The sequence below is a fragment of the Hyla sarda genome, chromosome 4 (genome assembly GCF_029499605.1).
Source record: "Hyla sarda isolate aHylSar1 chromosome 4, aHylSar1.hap1, whole genome shotgun sequence".
Lineage (NCBI taxonomy): Eukaryota > Metazoa > Chordata > Amphibia > Anura > Hylidae > Hyla > Hyla sarda.
The window spans coordinates 269,158,180-269,182,109 of record NC_079192.1 but is presented as its reverse complement, the minus strand read 5'-3'; the positions used below and the strand labels follow the sequence as shown (position 1 = coordinate 269,182,109).

Below are 23,930 nucleotides of genomic sequence, written 5' to 3'. Positions count from 1 at the left end.
CCCTAATGTTATATGTGATAACTGCCCTCTAATATTATGTGATGACTGCCCCCCTAATGTTATATGTGATGACTGCCCCCCTAATGTTATATGTGATGACTGCCCCCTAATATTATATGTGATAACTGCCCCCCTAATGTTATATGTGATAACTGCCCCCCTAATGTTATATGTGATGACTGCCCCCCTAATATTATATGTGATAACTGCCCCCCTAATGTTATATGTGATAACTGCCCCCCTAATGTTATATGTGATAACTGCCCTCTAATGTTATATGTGATAACTGCCCCCCTAATGTTATATGTGATAACTGCCCCCCTAATGTTATATGTGATAACTGCCCCCCTAATGTTATATGTGATAACTGCCCCTAATGTTATATGTGATAACTGCCGCCCTAATGTTATATGAGATGACTGCCCCCTATTGTTATATGTGATGACTGCCCCCTAATGTTATATGTGATAACTGCCCCCCTAATGTTATATGTGATAACTGCTCCCCTAATGTTATATGTGATAACTGCCCCCTAATGTTATATGTGATGACTGCCCCCCTAATGTTATATGTGATGACTGCCCCCCTAATGTTATATGTGATAACTGCCCCCAATGTTATATGTGATAACTGCCCCCCAATGTTATATGTGATAACTGCCCCCCTAATGTTTTATGTGATAACTGCCCGCCTAATGTTTTATGTGATAACTGCCCCCTAATGTTATATGTCATGACTGCCCCCCTAATGTTATATGTGATGACTGCCCCCCTAATGTTATATGTGATGACTGCCCCCCTAATGTTATATGTGATAATTGCCCCCCTAATGTTATGTGTGATAACTGCCCCCCTAATGTTATATGTGATAACTGCCCCCCTAATGTTATATGTGATGACTGCCCCCCTAATGTTATATGTGATGACTGCCCCCCTAATGTTATATGTGATAATTGCCCCCCTAATGTTATGTGTGATAACTGCCCCCCTAATGTTATATGTTATAACTGTCCCCCAATGTTATATGTGATAACTGCCCCCCTAATGTTATATGTGATGACTGCCCCTTATTGTTATATGTGATGACTGCCCCCCTAATGTTATATGTGATAACTGCCCCCCTAACGTTATATGTGATAACTGCCCTCTAATATTATATGTGATAACTGCCCCCCTAATGTTATATGTGATGACTGCCCCCCTAATGTTATATGTGATAACTGCCCCCCTAATGTTATATGTGATAACGGCCCCCCTAATGTTTTATGTGATAACTGCCCCCCTAATGTTTTATGTGATAACTGCCCCCCTAATGTTATATGTGATGACTGCCCCCCTAATGTTATATGTGATAACTGCCCCCCTAATGTTATATGTGATTATTGCCCCCTAATGTTATGTGATAACTGCCCCCCTAATGTTATATGTGATAACTGCCCCATAATGTTATATGTGATGACTGCCCCCCTAATGTTATATGTGATAACTGCCCCCTAATGTTATATGTTATAACTGCCCCCTAATGTTATATGTTATAACTGCCCCCCAATGTTATATGTGATAACTGCCCCGCTAATGTTATATGTGATAACTGCCCCCCTAATGTTTTATGTGATAACTGCCCCCCCTAATGTTCTATGTGATGACTGCGCCCCTAATGTTATATGTGATGACTGCCCCCCTAATGTTATATGTGATAACTGCCCCCCAATGTTATGTGATAACTGCCGCCCTAATGTCATATGAGATGACTGCCCCCTATTGTTATATGTGATGACTGCCCCCTAATGTTATATGTGATGACTGCCCCCTAATGTTATATGTGATAACTGCCCCCCTAATGTTATATGTGATAACTGCCCCCCTAATGTTATATGTGATAACTGCCCCCTAATTTTATATGTGATGACTGCCCCCCTAATGTTATATGTGATGACTTCCCCCCTAATGTTATATGTGATAACTGCCCCCCTAATGTTATATGTGATAACTGCCGCCCTAATGTTTTATGTGATAACTGCCCGCCTAATGTTTTATGTGATAACTGCCCCCTAATGTTATATGTCATGACTGCCCCCCTAATGTAATATGTGATGACTGCCCCCCTAATGTTATATGTGATAACTGCCCCCCTAATGTTATATGTGATAACGGCCCCCCTAATGTTTTATGTGATAACTGCCCCCCCAATGTTTTATGTGATAACTGCCCCCCTAATGTTATATGTGATGACTGCCCCCCTAATGTTATATGTGATAACTGCCCCCCTAATGTTTTATGTGATAACTGCCCCCTAATGTTATATGTGATGACTGCCCCCCTAATGTTATATGTGATGACTGCCCCCCTAATGTTATATGTGATAATTGCCCCCCTAATGTTATGTGTGATAACTGCCCCCCTAATGTTATATGTGATAACTGCCCCCCTAATGTTATATGTAATAACTGCCCCCCTAATGTTATATGTGATAACGGCCCCCCTAATGTTTTATGTGATAACTGCCCCCCCAATGTTTTATGTGATAACTGCCCCCCTAATGTTCTTTGTGATGACTGCCCCCCTAATGTTATATGTGATAACTGCCCCCCTAATGTTTTATGTGATAACTGCCCCCTAATGTTATATGTGATGACTGCCCCCCTAATGTTATATGTGATGACTGCCCCCCTAATGTTATATGTGATAATTGCCCCCCTAATGTTATGTGTGATAACTGCCCCCCTAATGTTATATGTGATAACTGCCCCCCTAATGTTATATGTGATAACTGCCCCCCTAATGTTATATGTGATAACTGCCCCCCTAATGTTATATGTGATAACGGCCCCCCTAATGTTTTATGTGATAACTGCCCCCCTAATGTTTTATGTGATAACTGCCCCCCTAATGTTATATGTGATGACTGCCCCCCTAATGTTATATGTGATAACTGCCCCCCTAATGTTATATGTGATTATTGCCCCCTAATGTTATATGTGATAACTGCCCCCCTAATGTTATATGTGATAACTGCCCCCTAATGTTATATGTGATGACTGCCCCCCTAATGTTATATGTGATAACTGCCCCCTAATGTTATATGTTATAACTGCCCCCCAATGTTATATGTGATAACTGCCCCCCTAATGTTATATGTGATAACTGCCCCCCTAATGTTTTATGTGATAACTGCCCCCCCTAATGTTTTATGTGATAACTGCCCCCTAATGTTCTATGTGATGACTGCGCCCCTAATGTTATATGTGATGACTGCCCCCCTAATGTTATATGTGATAACTGCCCCCCAATGTTATGTGATAACTGCCGCCCTAATGTTATATGAGATGACTGCCCCCTATTGTTATATGTGATGACTGCCCCCTAATGTTATATGTGATAACTGCCCCCCTAATGTTATATGTGATAACTGCTCCCCTAATGTTATATGTGATAACTGCCCCCTAATGTTATATGTGATGACTGCCCCCCTAATGTTATATGTGATGACTGCCCCCCTAATGTTATATGTGATAACTGCCCCCAATGTTATATGTGATAACTGCCCCCCAATGTTACATGTGATAACTGCCCCCCTAATGTTTTATGTGATAACTGCCCGCCTAATGTTTTATGTGATAACTGCCCCCTAATGTTATATGTCATGACTGCCCCCCTAATGTAATATGTGATGACTGCCCCCCTAATGTTATATGTGATAACTGCCCCCCTAATGTTATATGTGATAACGGCCCCCCTAATGTTTTATGTGATAACTGCCCCCCCAATGTTTTATGTGATAACTGCCCCCCCTAATGTTATATGTGATGACTGCCCCCCTAATGTTATATGTGATAACTGCCCCCCTAATGTTTTATGTGATAACTGCCCCCTAATGTTATATGTGATGACTGCCCCCCTAATGTTATATGTGATGACTGCCCCCCTAATGTTATATGTGATAATTGCCCCCCTAATGTTATGTGTGATAACTGCCCCCCTAATGTTATATGTGATAACTGCCCCCCTAATGTTATATGTAATAACTGCCCCCCTAATGTTATATGTGATGACTGCCCCCCTAATGTTATATGTGATAACTGCCCCCCTAATGTTTTATGTGATAACTGCCCCCTAATGTTATATGTGATGACTGCGCCCCTAATGTTATATGTGATGACTGCCCCCCTAATGTTATATGTGATAACTGCCCCCCAATGTTATGTGATAACTGCCGCCCTAATGTTATATGTGATGACTGCCCCCTATTGTTATATGTGATGACTGCCCCCTAATGTTATATGTGATAACTGCCCCCCTAATGTTATATGTGATAACTGCCCCCCTAATGTTATATGTGATAACTGCCCCCTAATGTTATATGTGATAACGGCCCCCCTAATGTTTTATGTGATAACTGCCCCCCTAATGTTTTATGTGATAACTGCCCCCCTAATGTTTTATGTGATAACTGCCCCCCCTAATGTTATATGTGATGACTGCCCCCCCTAATATTATATGTGATAACTGCCCCACTAATGTTATATGTTATAACTGCCCCCCTAATGTTATATGTTATAACTGCCCCCCAATGTTATATGTGATAACTGCCCCCCTAATGTTATATGTGATAACTGCCCCTAATGTTATATGTTATAACTGCCCCCCAATGTTATATGTGATAACTGCCCCCCTAATGTTATATGTGATGACTGCCCCCCTAATGTTATATGTGTTAACTGCCCCCCTAATGTTATATGTTATAACTGCCCCCCTAATGTTATATGTTATAACTGCCCCCCAATGTTATATGTGATGACTGCCCCCCTAATGTTATATGTGATAACTGCCCCCCTAATGTTATATGTGATAACTGCCCCCCTAATGTTATATGTGATAACTGCCCCCCTAATGTTATATATGATAACTGCCCCCCTAATGTTATATGTGATAACTGCCCCCTAATGTTGTATGTGATAACTGCCCCCTAATGTTGTATGTGATAACTGCCCCCCTAATGTTATATGTGACAACTGCCCCCTAATGTTGTTTGTGACAACTGCCCCCCCAATATTATATGTGATAACTGCCCTCTAATATTATATGTGATAACTGCCCCCCCAATGTTATATGTGATAACTGCTCCCCTAATGTTATATGTGATGACTGCCCCCCTAATGTTATATGTGATGACTGCCCCCCTAATGTTATATGTGATAACTGCCCCCCTAATGTTATATGTGATAACTGCCCCCCTAATGTTATATGTGATAACGGCCCCCCTAATGTTATATGTGATAACGGCCCCCCTAATGTTTTATGTGATAACTGCCCCCCTAATGTTTTATGTGATAACTGCCCCCCCTAATGTTATATGTGATGACTGCCCCCCTAATATTATATGTGATAACTGCCCCCCTAATGTTATATGTTATAACTGCCCCCCTAATGTTATATGTTATAACTGCCCCCCAATGTTATATGTGATAACTGCCCCCCTAATGTTATATGTGATAACTGCCCCCTAATGTTATATGTTATAACTGCCCCCCAATGTTATATGTGATAACTGCCCCCCTAATGTTATATGTGATGACTGCCCCCCTAATGTTATATGTGATAACTGCCCCCCAAATGTTATATGTTATAACTGCCCCCCAATGTTGTATGTGATAACTGCCCCCTAATGTTATATGTGATGACTGCCCCCCTAATGTTATATGTGATAACTGCCCCCCTAATGTTATATGTGATAACTGCCCCCCTAATGTTATATGTGATAACTGCCCCCCTAATGTTATATATGATAACTGCCCCCCTAATGTTATATGTGATAACTGCCCCCCTAATGTTGTATGTGATAACTGCCCCCTAATGTTGTATGTGATAACTGCCCCCTAATGTTGTATGTGATAACTGCCCCCCTAATGTTATATGTGACAACTGCCCCCTAATGTTGTTTGTGACAACTGCCCCCCCAATATTATATGTGATAACTGCCCTCTAATATTATATGTGATAACTGCCCCCCCAATGTTATATGTGATAACTGCCCCCCTAATGTTATATGTGATAACTGCCCCCCTAATGTTATATGTGATAACTGCTCCCCTAATGTTATATGTGATGACTGCCCCCCTAATGTTATATGTGATGACTGCCCCCCTAATGTTATATGTGATAACTGCCCCCCCTAATGTTATATGTGATAACTGCCCCCCTAATGTTATATGTGATAACTGCCCCTAATGTTATATGTTATAACTGCCCCCAATGTTATATGTGATAACTGCCCCCCAAATGTTATATGTGATGACTACCGCCCTAATGTTATATGTGATGAATACCGCCCTAATGTTATATGTGATAACTGCCCCCCTAATGTTATATGTTATAACTGCCCCCCAATGTTATATGTGATGACTGCCCCACCTAATGTTTTATGTGATAACTGCCCCTAATGTTCTATGTGATGACTGCGCCCCTAATGTTATATGTGATGACTGCCCCCCTAATGTTATATGTGATAACTGCCCCCCAATGTTATGTGATAACTGCCGCCCTAATGTTATATGTGATGACTGCCCCCTATTGTTATATGTGATGACTGCCCCCTAATGTTATAAGTGATAACTGCCCCCCTAATGTTATATGTGATAACTGCCCCCCTAATGTTATATGTGATAACTGCCCCCTAATGTTATATGTGATAACTGCCCCCCTAATGTTATATGTGATTACTGCCCTCTAATATTATATGTGATAACTGCCCCCCTAATGTTATATGTGATGACTGCCCCCCTAATGTTATATGTGATAACTGCCCCCCTAATGTTATGTGATAACTGCCCCCCTAATGTTATATGTGATAACGGCCCCCCTAATGTTATATGTGATAACGGCCCCCCTAATGTTTTATGTGATAACTGCCCCCCTAATGTTTTATGTGATAACTGCCCCCCCTAATGTTATATGTGATGACTGCCCCCCTAATGTTATATGTGATAACTGCCCCCCTAATGTTATATGTTATAACTGCCCCCCTAATGTTATATGTTATAACTGCCCCCCAATGTTATATGTGATAACTGCCCCCCTAATGTTATATGTGATAACTGCCCCCTAATGTTATATGTTATAACTGCCCCCCAATGTTATATGTGATAACTGCCCCCCTAATGTTATATGTGATGACTGCCCCCCTAATGTTATATGTGATAACTGCCCCCCTAATGTTATATGTTATAACTGCCCCCCAATGTTATATGTGATAACTGCCCCCTAATGTTATATGTGATGACTGCCCCCCTAATGTTATATGTGATAACTGCCCCCCTAATGTTATATGTGATAACTGCCCCCCTAATGTTATATGTGATAACTGCCCCCCTAATGTTATATATGATAACTGCCCCCCTAATGTTATATGTGATAACTGCCCCCCTAATGTTGTATGTGATAACTGCCCCCTAATGTTGTATGTGATAACTGCCCCCCTAATGTTATATGTGACAACTGCCCCCTAATGTTGTATGTGACAACTGCCCCCCCAATATTATATGTGATAACTGCCCTCTAATATTATATGTGATAACTGCCCCCCCCAATGTTATATGTGATAACTGCCCCCCTAATGTTATATGTGATAACTGCCCCCTAATGTTATATGTGATAACTGCTCCCCTAATGTTATATGTGATGACTGCCCCCCTAATGTTATATGTGATGACTGCCCCCCTAATGTTATATGTGATAACTGCCCCCCTAATGTTATATTTGATAATTGCCCCCCTAATGTTATATGTGATAACTGCCCCCCTAATGTTATATGTTATAACTGCCCCCCAATGTTATATGTGATAACTGCCCCACCTAATGTTATATGTGATGAATACCGCCCTAATGTTATATGTGATAACTGCCCCCCTAATGTTATATGTTATAACTGCCCCCCAATGTTATATGTGATGACTGCCCCACCTAATGTTATATGTGATAACTGCCCCCCTAATGTTTTATGTGATAACTGCCCCCCTAATGTTATATGTTATAACTGCCCCCCAATGTTATATGTGATAACTGCCCCCCTAATGTTATATGTGATGACTGCCCCCCTAATGTTATATGTGATAACTGCCCCCCTAATGTTATATGTGATAACTGCCCCCCTAATGTTATATGTGATAACTGCCCCCTAATGTTATATGTGATAACTGCCCTCTAATATTATATGTGATAACTGCCCCCCTAATGTTATATGTGATGACTGCCCCCCTAATATTATATGTGATAACTGCCCCCTAATGTTATATGTGATAACTGCCCCCCTAATGTTATATGTTATAACTGCCCCCTAATGTTATATGTGATGACTGCCCCCCTAATGTTATATGTGATAACTGCCCCCCTAATGTTATATGTTATAACTGCCCCCCTAATGTTATATGTGATAACTGCCCCCCTAATGTTATATGTGATAACTGCCCCCCTAATGTTATATGTTATAACTGCCCCCCTAATGTTATATGTGATAACTGCCCCCCTAATGTTATATGTGATAACTGCCCCCCTAATGTTATATGTGATAACTGCCCCCAAATGTTATATGTGATGACTACCGCCCTAACGCTATATGTGATGAATACCGCCCTAATGTTATATGTGATAACTGCCCCCCTAATGTCATATGTTATAACTGCCCCCCAATGTTATATGTGATGACTGCCCCACCTAATGTTATATGTGATAACTGCCCCCCTAATGTTATATGTGATAACTGCCCCCCTAATGTTATATGTGATAACTGCCCCCTAATGTTATATGTTATAACTGCCCCCCAATATTATATGTGATAACTGCCCCCCTAATGTTATATGTGATGACTGGGCCCCTAATGTTATATGTGATAACTGCCCGCCAAATGTTATATGTTATAACTGCCCCCCAATGTTATATGTGATAACTGCCCCCCTAATGTTATATGTGATGACTGCCCCCCTAATGTTATATGTGATAACTGCCCCCCTAATGTTATATGTGATAACTGCCCCCCTAATGTTATATGTGATAACTGCCCCCCTAATGTTATATGTGATAACTGCCCCCTAATGTTATATGTGATAACTGCCCTCTAATATTATGTGATGACTGCCCCCCTAATGTTATATGTGATGACTGCCCCCCTAATGTTATATGTGATGACTGCCCCCCTAATATTATATGTGATAACTGCCCCCCTAATGTTATATGTGATAACTGCCCCCCTAATGTTATATGTGATGACTGCCCCCCTAATATTATATGTGATAACTGCCCCCCTAATGTTATATGTGATAACTGCCCCCCTAATGTTATATGTGATAACTGCCCCCCTAATGTTATATGTGATAACTGTCCCCCAATGTTATATGTGATAACTGCCCCCCTAATGTTATATGTGATAATTGCCCCCCTAATGTTATATGTGATAACTGCCCCCCTAATGTTATATGTTATAACTGCCCCCCAATGTTATATGTGATAACTGCCCCCCAAATGTTATATGTGATGACTACCGCCCTAATGTTATATGTGATGAATACCGCCCTAATGTTATATGTGATAACTGCCCCCCTAATGTTATATGTTATAACTGCCCCCCAATGTTATATGTGATGACTGCCCCACCTAATGTTATATGTGATAACTGCCCCCCTAATGTTATATGTGATAACTGCCCCCCTAATGTTATATGTTATAACTGCCCCCTAATGTTATATGTGATGACTGCCCCCCTAATGTTATATGTGATAACTGCCCCCCTAATGTTATATGTTATAACTGCCCCCCTAATGTTATATGTGATAACTGCCCCCCTAATGTTATATGTGATAACTGCCCCCAAATGTTATATGTGATGACTACCGTCCTAATGCTATATGTGATGAATACCGCCCTAATGTTATATGTGATAACTGCCCCCCTAATGTCATATGTTATAACTGCCCCCCAATGTTATATGTGATGACTGCCCCACCTAATGTTATATGTGATAACTGCCCCCCTAATGTTATATGTGATAACTGCCCCCCTAATGTTATATGTGATAACTGCCCCCCTAATGTTATATGTTATAACTGCCCCCCAATGTTATATGTGATAACTGCCCCCCTAATGTTATATGTGATGACTGCCCGCCAAATGCTATATGTTATAACTGCCCGCCAAATGCTATATGTTATAACTGCCCCCCAATGTTATATGTGATAACTGCCCCCTAATGTTATATGTGATGACTGCCCCCCTAATGTTATATGTGATAACTGCCCCCCTAATGTTATATGTGATAACTGCCCCCCTAATGTTATATGTGATAACTGCCCCCTAATGTTATATGTGATAACTGCCCTCTAATATTATGTGATGACTGCCCCCCTAATGTTATATGTGATGACTGCCCCCCTAATGTTATATGTGATGACTGCCCCCTAATATTATATGTGATAACTGCCCCCCTAATGTTATATGTGATAACTGCCCCCCTAATGTTATATGTGATGACTGCCCCCCTAATATTATATGTGATAACTGCCCCCCTAATGTTATATGTGATAACTGCCCCCCTAATGTTATATGTGATAACTGCCCTCTAATGTTATATGTGATAACTGCCCCCCTAATGTTATATGTGATAACTGCCCCCCTAATGTTATATGTGATAACTGCCCCCCTAATGTTATATGTGATAACTGCCCCTAATGTTATATGTGATAACTGCCCCCTAATGTTATATGTGATAACTGCCCCCTAATGTTATATGTGATAACTGCCCTCTAATATTATATGTGATAACTGCCCCCCTAATGTTATATGTGATAACTGCCCCCCTAATGTTATATGTGATGACTGCCCCCCTAATATTATATGTGATAACTGCCCCCCTAATGTTATATGTGATAACTGCCCCCCTAATGTTATATGTGATAACTGCCCTCTAATGTTATATGTGATAACTGCCCCCCTAATGTTATATGTGATGACTGCCCCCCTAATGTTATATGTGATAACTGCCCCCCTAATGTTATATGTGATAACTGCCCCCCTAATGTTATATGTGATGACTGCCCCCCTAATGTTATATGTGATAACTGCCCCCCTAATGTTATATGTGATAACTGCCCCCCTAATGTTATATGTGATAACTGCCCTCTAATGTTATATGTGATAACTGCCCCCCTAATGTTATATGTGATAACTGCCCCCCTAATGTTATATGTGATAACTGCCCCTAATGTTATATGTGATAACTGCCCCCTAATGTTATATGTGATAACTGCCCCCTAATGTTATATGTGATAACTGCCCTCTAATATTATGTGATGACTGCCCCCCTAATATTATATGTGATAACTGCCCCCCTAATGTTATATGTGATAACTGCCCCCCTAATGTTATATGTGATGACTGCCCCCCTAATATTATATGTGATAACTGCCCCCCTAATGTTATATTTGATGACTGCCCCCCTAATGTTATATGTGATGACTGCCCCCCTAATATTATATGTGATAACTGCCCCCCTAATGTTATATGTGATAACTGCCCGCCTAATGTTATATGTGATAACTGCCCTCTAATGTTATATGTGATAACTGCCCCCCTAATGTTATATGTGATGACTGCCCCCCTAATATTATATGTGATAACTGCCCCCCTAATGTTATATTTGATGACTGCCCCCCTAATGTTATATGTGATGACTGCCCCCCTAATATTATATGTGATAACTGCCCCCCTAATGTTATATGTGATAACTGCCCCCAATGTTATTATAGTCGGCAGCTATATGTATCATACCACCAGAGGAATTTAGATTAAGAAGTTTTCTGGGACTTTTCCATTCATGGTCCATCCTCAGGACTGGCTATTAATGTGTTGTTGGCGGTGGACCAACACCAGGCACCTCACCCCTGCCCTACAGCTGTTTGGCAGAGCCATGGGGGGAGATTTTTCAAAACCTGTCCAGACAAAAAGTTGCTGAGTTGCCCATAGCAACCAATCAGATTGCTTCTTTCATTTTGCAAAGGCCTTTTCAGAAATGAAAGAATCGATCTGATTGGTTGCTATGGGCAACACAGCAACTTTTTGTCTGGACAGGTCTTGATAAATCTCCCCCCATGATGGTTTTCACATATAAACAATGGAGGAGATGTATCCAAACCTGGAAATGACCCGAAATCTCTTCTCTATCTCCCGTCATTGGAGGAGATTTATCCAAACCTGTGTAGAGGAAAAGTAGGGCAGTTGCCTACAGCAACCTATCAGATTGCTTCTTTTTAAAAATGAAAGAAGCAATCTGATTGGTTGCTATGGGCAACTGCACCACTCTTCCTCTGCACAGGTTTGGATAAATCTCCTCCAATGACGGGAGATAGAGAAGAGATTTCGGGTCATTGTGAAATGCTGGTGCCAGGACACTGCAGCACAGCCCCCATTCAATTTAATGGAACTAAGATTTGACGGTAGTGGATAGACCATAAATGTAAATGTCCCAGAAAACCACTGGAAAATCTCTTTAATAAATATGATAACTGCCTCTTCAATGGTAATTGTGATTTCTGACACCCAGTGTTATATGTGATAATGCCACTATTTTTATTTTGATAATGCCACTATTTTTAGGCCTTTTAGATCGCTTTTTATACATTTTTTTCAGTGACCAAAATGCAGTAATTCTGGTATTTTTTTTCCACGCCATTAACCGGGCAGTTTTGTTACCATTGTACTTTAATAGTTTGGACATTTCTGCATGCGGCAATACTTAAACGGGTACTCCACCGCTAGGCATCTTGGTGGAGATTTATCAAAACCTGTCCAGAGGAAAAGTTTCCCAGTTTCCCACAGCAACCAATCAGATCGCTTCTTTCACTTTGCAGAGGCCTTGTAAAAAATGAAAGAAACAAGCTGATTGATTGCTATGGGCACCCTATCCCCTATCGCTGGGACACCCCTGACCTCCGCGCAGTACTCCGTGTTCTGAACAAATGCCAAGTTCTGGCGGCAGTGGTCGTGATGTCACGCCATGCCCCCTAGTGACGTCACGCCCCCTCCATGGATGTCTATGGGAGGGGGTGTGACGGCTCCCATAGACATGCATGGAGGGGATGTGGCATTTTTTCTTTTTGTTTTTTTTAAATTTTTTTACAGCGCTCAACGTGCAGCATGAATAATTCAATTATTTTATTATTTGGGTCATTATGGATGTGGCGATACTCAATATGTTTTTTACATTTTTTTATGTTGTTTTCAGAAGAGTTGATGTTTTTTTTTATTTACATTTTATTTTTAAGAGCCCTACAAGCGATCAGTGTGGAAACTCCTCACATGCAGCTGTCATGATTTGACTGAAGTATATGAAGGGTTAATCTACTAGAAGAGGTTCCTCTGCTCCTAGTAGCTCCAGCAGGAGCCCGACTATCAAACTGATCCCTGCACGGGAGACCCGCATTGCCTTATGATAGCACTGAAAATATGGTGGGCAAGACTAGGGACTCTTAAAGGGGTACTCCGCTAATCTGTGCAGACACATGGCATTCTGCCACGCCCCCTCCCCTAGACATGAATGGAGGGGGCGTGGCTTGATGTAACGAGAATATAATTAGTGTTGCTCGCGAATATTCGCAATTCGAATATTATTCGCGAATATCGCATATTCGCGAATTCGCGAATTTCGTGAATATAGCGCTATATATTCGTAATTACGAATATTCGTTTTTTTTTTTTTTTTTTTTCTTCACAATACACATCACAGTGATCATCCCTCTCTGCTTCCAGCTTGTGTGGTGTAAAGAAGGCTGTAATACTACTGTGTGAGACTGCCGTGCAAAAATTCGCATATGCGAAAATTAGCACATGCTAATTTTCGTGTATGCGAATTTTCGCGTATGCCAATTTTCTATATGTAAATTTTCACATATGTTAATTTTCGCATACGCGAATTTTCGCATATGCGAAAATAAAACGGAGATAACGAATATGCGAATATTCGCGAATATATGACGGATATTCGTCCATATATTCGCGAATATTCGCGAATTCGAATATGGCCTATGCCGCTCAACACTAAATATAATGTTGTACCGTATGGTCTCATAGACTTCCATGGTGTCATATTATGGCTCCTTATAACCGGGATGGCCCATTATTTGGTCGGGTGCATGAGGCCCAATACTATAGATGTTATCTCTTCTATCACAGTTCAGCATCTGCCACCCAGGAGGAGCCGGAGGACCAGCCAAAGGAGGAGGAGACTGACGGCGAGCCCAAGAAGAAGAGAGAGCAGACAGACGACAACCGGAGGGAGACCACTGATGACGCCATCCTACAGCCGGAGGAACGGGCCGCTTTTTACAGACTCCTGGGTAACAATACATTTTTCTTTCAGTGACAAAAAGTATAATATTTTATCACATGATAAAATAAAGTGTTCTTATCCCCCCCCCCCAGGAGGTAGATAGTTGCCCACAGTGTAGATAGATTCTGCCAAGGGGTAGATAGCGGTTCCCATTGTAGACAGGTGCCCTCCAGGAGGTAGATAGTAGTTTCCAGTGTAGATAGGTTTCCGCCAGAGGTAGACAGTAGTAATGAGCGGCAGGGGACATATTCAAATTTACAATATTTCACTATGTTCGTTCTTTCGTTTTTTTCATGCGAAAATTTGTAATGAAATTTGCATATTATATCTCCAGTGTGCCGATATTTGCATAAATATTTGCAATATTTGCATAAATATTCACATACATTTGCATAAAAAAACGAATATTTGACATTACAAATATATCACTATATTCTAAATATTCGCAAAATCGCAAAGTGCTGATATCCGTGGTAAAAGCTTGCATTTCGAATATTAGCTCTCAATACTAGTACACAGTTGCCCCATAGTGTAGACAGGTGCCCTCCAGGAGGTAGAAAGTTGCCTCCAGTGTAGATAGCTGTTCCCAGTGTAGACAGATGTCCTCCAGGAGGCAGATAGTTGCCTCCAGTGTAGATAAATCCCCCCCCCCCCCCCCCCAGAGGTAGATAGCTGTTCCCAGTGTAGACAGGTGCCCTCCAGGAGGCAGGTAGTTGTCTCCAGTGTAGATAGATTCCCCCCTAGAGGTAGATAGCTGTTCCCAGTGTAGACAGCTGCCCTCCAGGAGGCAGGTAGTTGTCTCCAGTGTAGATAGATCCCCCCCCCCCCCAGAGGTAGATAGCTGTTCCCAGTGTAGACAGGTACCCTCCAGGAGGCAGGTAGTTGATCCCAGTGCAGATAGGTTTCTCCCAAACGTAGGCATTTTTCCCACAGTATAGACAGGTGCCCTCCAGGAGGTAGATAGTTGCCCCAATTTTAGACATGTCCCTGTCACCCAAAATTTTTAATAAATTAAATACATATATAATAAAAAAAAAAATATATACATGTTTACGTTCTCTTTACTGCATATCAACATGGACGTCCCTTGGTGCACACAGAGTGATGTTACCCTGTGTGTGTCTGAGCCGGAGACAGTGGGCAGAGGTCCTGCACCTCTCCCAACCTGCAACCAGGGAAAGTGCCCTAGACCCAAAATTCTAGAAATCTCCAGCAGTTCTGCCACCCTGCAAGGCTAGGGAGATGGTGGTTCCCTAGGCAGGTGCCTACTCAGCCAACCCCCCCATCTTGGCCCTATGAAACAGACATATACATCGTAAATAAAGATTAGTATTATCATAGCCCTAATACTGAGGTCCATGTTCTTCAGGAAAGATACTGTTCCCTCTACAGAACCTTCTCTCTCCTGCTCTGGTGCTTCTGTACAATGTATAGTATGGAATATAGTGTATAATGTGTCAGTGACTGTATACACACATGTATTTATATGTAGAATTGTTATAGATAGTATAGAAGATATTGATTGAATAGATAAAAATAATGATATTTCTGTTATTTTTGTAGACGAAGGACACATCCAGCTATTTCTAGGCAGGGACAGCTGCTATAAGATCGCGGACAAGGTAGTATATAAAGGGAAAGAATAGATGTTGTACAGATAGTAGTAAATACAGGGATATACTGGAGACATACAGGTACTGTATAATAGAATGTATTTAGATAAGAAATGTATTACCAGCCTCTAACTCTTCTCATCCCTCTAGTATCTCCTGGCCATGGTCCTCATCTACTTCCGAAGAGCCAACCTGCGTACGGAGGAATATAACACCTACTTCTTTCCAGCGCTGTGAGTTTATATTAATGTTATTGCATATATACACATCTATATAAATACACATATATATATATATATATATATATATATATATATGTTCCGGGCGGCGGGATCGGCATCCTCCCCGGTTGCCGGGGGCGGCGCCGCCGAGCCAGGTGGTGTGCGGGGGGCGGAGCTAAAACTTGTAAACAATCGGGTGGCCGGGATAACACACCGGCCTCCCAGAAGGGGGACTGGCGGCAGCCCTATATCATCTAAGGGCTCGGCTCCCCGCGGCCACCGGGCCGCGGGTATGCCAAGGGGGGAGTCTCCAGTACAATTCCCCTCCTCCAGTTCTCACACCCCAGGTTTCTCTGCCAGACTCAGGGTCACCATGGACCACGTTTTGTGGTGGCTGACGGTTCACGTAGCGGCTATGTCACGCAGCCGCTCACAACGTTGTGCCGTACAGTCACTCATAACATTTATAACGCACAGTCGCTCATAGAAATTTCATTTCATACAGTCACTCGGCATTCATGCCTGGCGGTCAGCCAGCGTTCATGCTGTCCGGTCTCTCATAGCGTTCACACCGTGCAGTCACTCATAGCTTTCATACCGTGCAGTCACTACATGTTACCATACAGTATACACGCATATATTTTCTTTCAGTATACACTTGTATTTTCCATACGGTACACACTTGCATTTACCATACAGTATACACACACTTGCATTTATCAGACAGCATACACACTTGCATTTACCATATAGTATACACACTTGCATTTTCCATACGGTATTCACTTTTCTATTTACCATACAGTATACATGTTTGTATTAACCATACGGTGTACACGCTTGTATTTACTGTGCAGTGTGCACGCTTGTGTTTTCCTGGCGGTGTGCACGCTTGTATTTACGGTACGATGTGCGCGCTCGTGTTTGCTGTGCGGTGTGTGCGCTTGTGTTTGCTGTGCGGTGTGCACGCTTGTGTTTGCCGTACAGTATGCACGTCGGTGCCCTTTTATAATACACACGCTTGTATCCGCCATACAGTATGCACGCTGGTTCTTACCATACAGTGTATACGCTGGTGTTCCTATGCAGTATACGCGCTGGTTTCACCATGTGGTACGCATACTAGTGTTTACCATTCAGTATACACGCTTGCATTTACCATACACGCTTGCATTTACCATACAGAATACACACTGGCTTTTATTAGACAATATTCACGCTGGTATTTACCATGCAGTATACACGCCAGTATTTACCACACAGTATCACACGCTGGTATGTTCCATTCTGTAGAACACTTGTATTTTCATACAGTAGAACTCGCTTGTATATTCATACAGCATTACAAGCTTGCATCTCCATACAGTAGAATACGTTGGTATTTCCCATACAGTATACACGCTTGTATTTCCCATACAGTATACACGCTTGTATTTTCCATACAGTACACACGCTTGTATTTCCCATACAGTATACACGCTTGTATTTTCCATACAGTATACACGCTTGTATTGTCCATACAGTATACACGCTTGTATTGTCCATACAGTATACACGCTTGTATTTCCCATACAGTATACACGCTTGTATTGTCCATACAGTATACACGCTTGTATTTCCCATACAGTATACACGCTTGTATTGTCCATACAGTATACACGCTTGTATTTCCCATACAGTATACACGCTTGTATTTTCCATACAGTACACACGCTTGTATTTCCCATACAGTATACACGCTTGTATTTTCCATACAGTATACACGCTTGTATTGTCCATACAGTATACACGCTTGTATTTCCCATACAGTATACACGCTTGTATTTTCCATACAGTATACATGCTTGTATTGTCCATTCAGTATACACGCTTGTATTTCCCATACAGTATACACGCTTGTATTTTCCATACAGTATACACGCTTGTATTGTCCATACAGTATACACGCTTGTATTTCCCATACAGTATACACGCTTGTATTTTCCATACAATATACACGCTTGTATTGTCCAGACAGTATACATGCTTGTATTTCCCATACAGTATACACGCTTGTATTTTCCATACAGTATACACGCTTGTATTTCCCATACAGTATACACGCACGTATTGTCCTCACAGTATCCACGCTTGTATTTCCCATACAGTATACACGCTTGTATTTTCCATACAGTATACATCCTTGTATTGTCCATACAGTATACACGCACGTATTGTCCTCACAGTATAGCATGCTTGTATTTTCATACAATAGAACACGCTTGATTTTCATACAGTAGGACACGCTCGTATTTTTATACAGTTTGACACGCTTGTTTTTTCAAGAACACGCTTGGATTTCCATACAGTATATACGCTGTGTTTTCCTACAAGTGTAGGCGCTTGTATCATCCAGGTAGAATGCACGCTTATCTTGTATACAGTATATATACTTGTATTTGCATACAGTATACATGCTTGTGTTTTATATAGAATGTGATTGTATTTGCATACAAAATATGCGACTGTATATTCTCACAGTATACGCGCTCGTAATTTTTTCACATAGTTTACACGCTGGTATTTTCCGCATGATAGGCACGCTTGCATTTTCCATAAATTACACGCTTGGGTTTCTTGCGATATACACGCTTGTGTTTTTTCATACAATATTTACGCCGGTGTTGCATACGGTACACACCATCGTATTTTCGTACAGCATAAATGCTTACTCTTTCAGTACAGTGTACATGCTCGTATTTCCAGTACAGTGTACATGCTTGTATTTCCAGTACAGTATGCACGCTTATATTTTCATACAGTATACACGCTAGTATTTCCAGTACAGTATACACGCTTGCTTTTCTGTACAGTATACACGATCGTTTTTTCCGTGTGGTATGCGCGATGGTATTGTCTGTACAGTATACACGATTGCATTTTCCACAGAGTATACGTGATTGTATCTGCTGTACGGTGGGCACGATTGTGTTCTCCGTGCGGTATATGATTGCATTTTCCGTACGGTATGCATGATTGCATTTTCCGTATGGTATACACGATGGCATTTCCGTACAGTGTACACGATCGCATTTTCCATACTGTATGCACGCTGCTGGTTACCATGCAGTGTGCATGCCGGTGGTTGTTGTGGGTGCGCGCACTGGTGTCTACTGTACGGCGGGGATTCCTGTATTTTCTGTACGGTGTGCCCGCCTGTGGTTGACATAAGGGGTGCACGCTGGTGTTTTACTATTCGGTGGGTATGCTGGGAATTAACAGTATACATAATTGTATGTTCCATTCAGTTTACACGCTCAGTTTCCATACAGGATAACACGATTATGTTCATGATGGTGTCACACTTAAGTTTCCAAATGGGTCAAAACGTTGATGTTTCCTTACAATATTTCATTCATATTTCCATGTGGCATGTCATACTATTGTTCCCAATATGGTACAACACGCTTGTGTTCCACGCGTGGTATCTGCTCAGGTTTCCACACGTCATTATACTCTTATGTGTCTATGCGGCATAACACGTGGTGTTCCACGTGATAATGCGATCAAATTCCATATAGCTTACACACACCCGTAGGCTTCCATACGGTATTACACGCTTATCGGGCTATAGTATGACTGGATCATGTTTTCACACTGTGGTAAGCATAGGTGTCTATGGTAATTGTGTTTAGACATGTGTCACTGAGTCGCATTATCAACCATTTTGGATCATGTCACGTTTACAGGTCGTGGATGTTCTGAGCCTGCCTGCCACGTCTGCAGGGGAACACATCATTTGGGCTATTGTTTCGGACAAGTTTTCCTGAGCAATAGCAGCAGGACACATAGGAGTATATACCTGATATGCCTGACACGTTCTCAGGTGGGATATACTGCTTGGTTATTGTTGCTGACACGTTTTCAGAGCAATAACATCACTACACATAGGCAGCTGTATACCTGTTATGCTTGTCACGTTCTCAGGTGGGATGCACTGCATAATCGTATGTTCTGACACGTTTGCAGGACACCACTGCCATACCGGTATTAAAGTAATAATTTACAGGTGAACTGAGTCCTGTTGCCATAATATGGGTACGCATACCTACGTCATTTCGCTTATTGTCAAAAATAGACTACGGCACATGCGCTACGTAAGTTCGAGCATTCTACGTATACGTTATTACTTGCATGACGCGATGCTTATCTGCCCATTTATTTCGGGTACCCAGTAAATGTCTCCATACATGTATGTTATTTTAAGCAGGTTACCTTAGTACTAATTCTACGTTTATGAATAGGTCAGGTTACGTTACTATACCGTTATAGGTTTTACTTCAAGCTATCTTACTTTGCATACGGTAGTCACACGCTTACGTCATGGTGGCGGGTTTGACACTACGTGCTAGGCATAGTGCTTATTTTCAAGTTATTCACAGTGCACGAATCTTACACGTGATGGTCATACGCGTCATGCACATAGGCGCATCATCAACCATTTTGGATTATGTTATGTATACAGGTTATGGATATTCTCAGACTGCCTGCCACGTCTGCAGGGGAATACATCGTTTGGGCTATTGTTTCGGACACGTTTTCCTGAGCAATAGCAGCAGGACACATAGAGGAGTATATACCTGACATGCCTGACACGTTCTCAGGTGGGATATACTACTTGGTTATTGTTGCTGACACGTCTTCAGAGCAATAACGTCACTACACATAGGCAGCTGTATACCCGTCATGCCTGTCACGTTCTCAGGTGGGATGCACTGCATAGTCGTATGTTCTGACACGTTTGCAGGATATGACTGCCATACTGGCATTAAAGTGATCATTTACAGGTGACATATTCACACATGGTAACATGGTTCAGTTAGTTGTTTTCTCCCATAGTTATGGTCGTTGATTTAGGGAATAGTTTGTTGTATTAGCAGTATACGTCTGTAATGTTCTGTATCTCATGACACTTGGGTTTCTTTCTAGGGTTCCCTACAGTTTGTCAGGTTTGGCCCATAATCCTGGAAACTGCATACTAGGTTTACTGAGAGTGGGTCATGAGGTACAGTAGGATAGGGAAATGTTTGGTCAGTCCATTCAGCAAGTTCAGGTGGCGAATATGCACGTGGTGTCTAGATGGTAGCTATGGCTTTTGGTTAAGTAGGTGTCATTATAGGGATGTCCGCAGTACCATTGGATACTCGCTGAGGGGGTTGGGAACATGGCCTGAAGGCTGGGTCGACAGCTCAGGCTCTGGTATCACTTAAGGGCATATTATATACTACTTCCCTATGCACGCTGTTTTTGCCCCCTTAAGGTGTACCGCCGACGGCGGCCCGGGCACACCTCTGCCGCAGATTAGGTAAGGTAGTTTATGTCTGGTATTCTTGTTACAGGTAGGAAGTAGTGTGAAAGTTATATCATGGTATGTTAGGTGGGCGTACGTTCCATACGCACTGAAAGGCCCTGACCATAAGTTAAAGGTTGAATGACAACCTGGGTTTATGGGAGGGGCCTGGGTGGTATAAATACCAGTGCGTGCAGGCTCAGGGGCACGTTGGACGTCAAGCTGTCCCACCCATCAGCCCTCCCTCTTTTTTCAGGTCTTCCTTCAGCCTCTTTCAGGGTATGCCCCCTTAAGGTGTACCCCCGATGGCGGCCCGGGAACACCTCTGCCGCAGATTAGGTAAGGTAGGTTATGTCTGGTATTCTTGTTACAGGATAGGAAGTAGTGTTATAGTTATATCATGGTATTTTAGGTCAGGTAGGCGTACGTTCCATACGCACTGAAAGGCCCTGACCATAAATATATATATATTGTGACACTCATGCAGGTTTGGTTGTGGAAAGCAGGTATATTTCTCCCAGGTTCCTTTCCTATGTGAGGTAACTCCAGAGCCTCTCACCTGCCAGGTGATTGATTAAGGTGAATGAGAGGGTGGATATAAAAGAGAAGCCAGGAGGTCAGATCTCTCTCTCTGGCTGAGGACACAGAACGCCTGTCTGTGGAGAGACTCATGTGAGTAAGGTTGCTGAAAGTATTTTTGTTAGCTGGCAGAGAGAAGCTCTCCAGCTGGTAGTGAGGGTCATCACTTGTATAGTTAGTGCCGGACAGGCAAGGTTTTTCTTTTGTTCCTGTATTGTTATTTTTATTTGGCTTGCAACCTTTCTAATAAACCTGACCAAGAGTCAGATTGCATGAACTTGCTGCTGTTTGCCTGATTTGGATAAAGACAGACACGTGTCCCTTTCCCTCAGCAAAGGGCGATCCCTGACACTTCCCACAATATATATATATATATATATATATATATATATATATATATATATATACACACATCTATATAAATACATATATATATATATATATACACACATTAATATAAATATATATATATATATATATATATATATATATATGTACCAGGCACTCTATATTGTAATATTACTACCAATGGTTCTTCTCCTCTTCCTCTTGTGAAATGTTGTATAATTTTTATTTATTTATTTTTTCTTCCTTTTAGGTTTCTTGCCAATCAGTTTGAAGAGGATGAGATGTTCCGACGCGAGATCTACCCCTGGGCCCTCGGACCGATGTGGACGGCGATGAAGACCTGGATGCTACACCTGCGGAACCTGCTGCTCCTCCGGATGAGTTTCCACGCTTGGGTGACCAGGGACACCTGTGATCGGGTCAGTGACATAAAATAAAAACTATACACTAGGAATGAAAGTCTGTTTATTATAACAATTTATATTGTATTTAATTCTAGATCATGGCACAAGACCCCGAGTACTGGGCATGGAAGAGAGAGCGGAAGGAACATCACGGCTGGGCCATACGCTGGTACCGGAGGGATCCTGCAGAATACATCCCAAGAGGCCCATGGTGGATCCCTCCCGCCTGCTCCATCTGTATCACCGATCTGCAGCCTTGTGCCGGGGAAGAGAACACCAAGCGAAGAAGGACGAAGAAAGAAGAACAGAACGGATGAAGACCAAGCCGCCCCAGATGGCGTACCCACTTGGCGTATACGTAGCGTATTTCACGCTGCGCAAAGTCCGCAGAAGCAGCGGGAAATACGCTGCGTATCCCTCGCTCACCATACACACAAGGCTTTCCGGCGGCAGCCCTATGTGCCCAGTGAGTTTTGGAGGCGGGGCCCCACCTCCAAAACTCACTGCACCTATGTGTGCGACACGAAAGCTTTGTGTGTATGTTGAGCGAGGGATACGCAGCGTATCTCCCACTGCTGCTGCAGATCTTGCACAGCGTGAAATATTCTGCTTACATGCCACTACATACACATTCATCCCCCACACACTATCACTACATTCACATTCATTCCCTACACACTATCACTACATACACATTCATCCCCCACACACTATCACTACATACACATTCATTCCCTACACACTATCACTACATACACATTCATTCCCTACACACTATCACTACATACACATTAATTCCCTACACACTATCACTACATTCACATTCATTCCCTACACACTATCACTACATACACATTCATCCCCCACACACTATCACTACATTCACATTCATTCCCTACACACTATCACTACATACACATTCATCCCCCACACACTATCACTACATACACATTCATCCCCCACACACTATCACTACATACACATTCATTCCCCACACACTATCACTACATACACATTCATCCCCTACACACTATCACTACATACACATTCATTCCCTACACACTAT

The 23,930-nt window shown here is 42.0% G+C and overlaps 1 protein-coding gene across 1 annotated transcript in view; it reads left to right on the top strand.

Moving 5' to 3' along the window:
- LOC130369210 (speedy protein 1-B-like) overlaps positions 1 to 23,257 on the top strand; it is a 45,638-nt gene extending 22,381 nt beyond the window's left edge. Inside the window, exons 2-6 of the mRNA XM_056574134.1 lie at positions 14,214 to 14,377; positions 15,934 to 15,992; positions 16,134 to 16,216; positions 22,711 to 22,879; positions 22,960 to 23,257. Coding sequence (XP_056430109.1) covers positions 14,214 to 14,377; positions 15,934 to 15,992; positions 16,134 to 16,216; positions 22,711 to 22,879; positions 22,960 to 23,181 — 697 coding nt within the window. The 3' untranslated portion in view covers positions 23,182 to 23,257. The remainder of the gene's footprint in view (positions 1 to 14,213; positions 14,378 to 15,933; positions 15,993 to 16,133; positions 16,217 to 22,710; positions 22,880 to 22,959) is intronic.
- Positions 23,258 to 23,930: the final 673 nt, after the last annotated feature.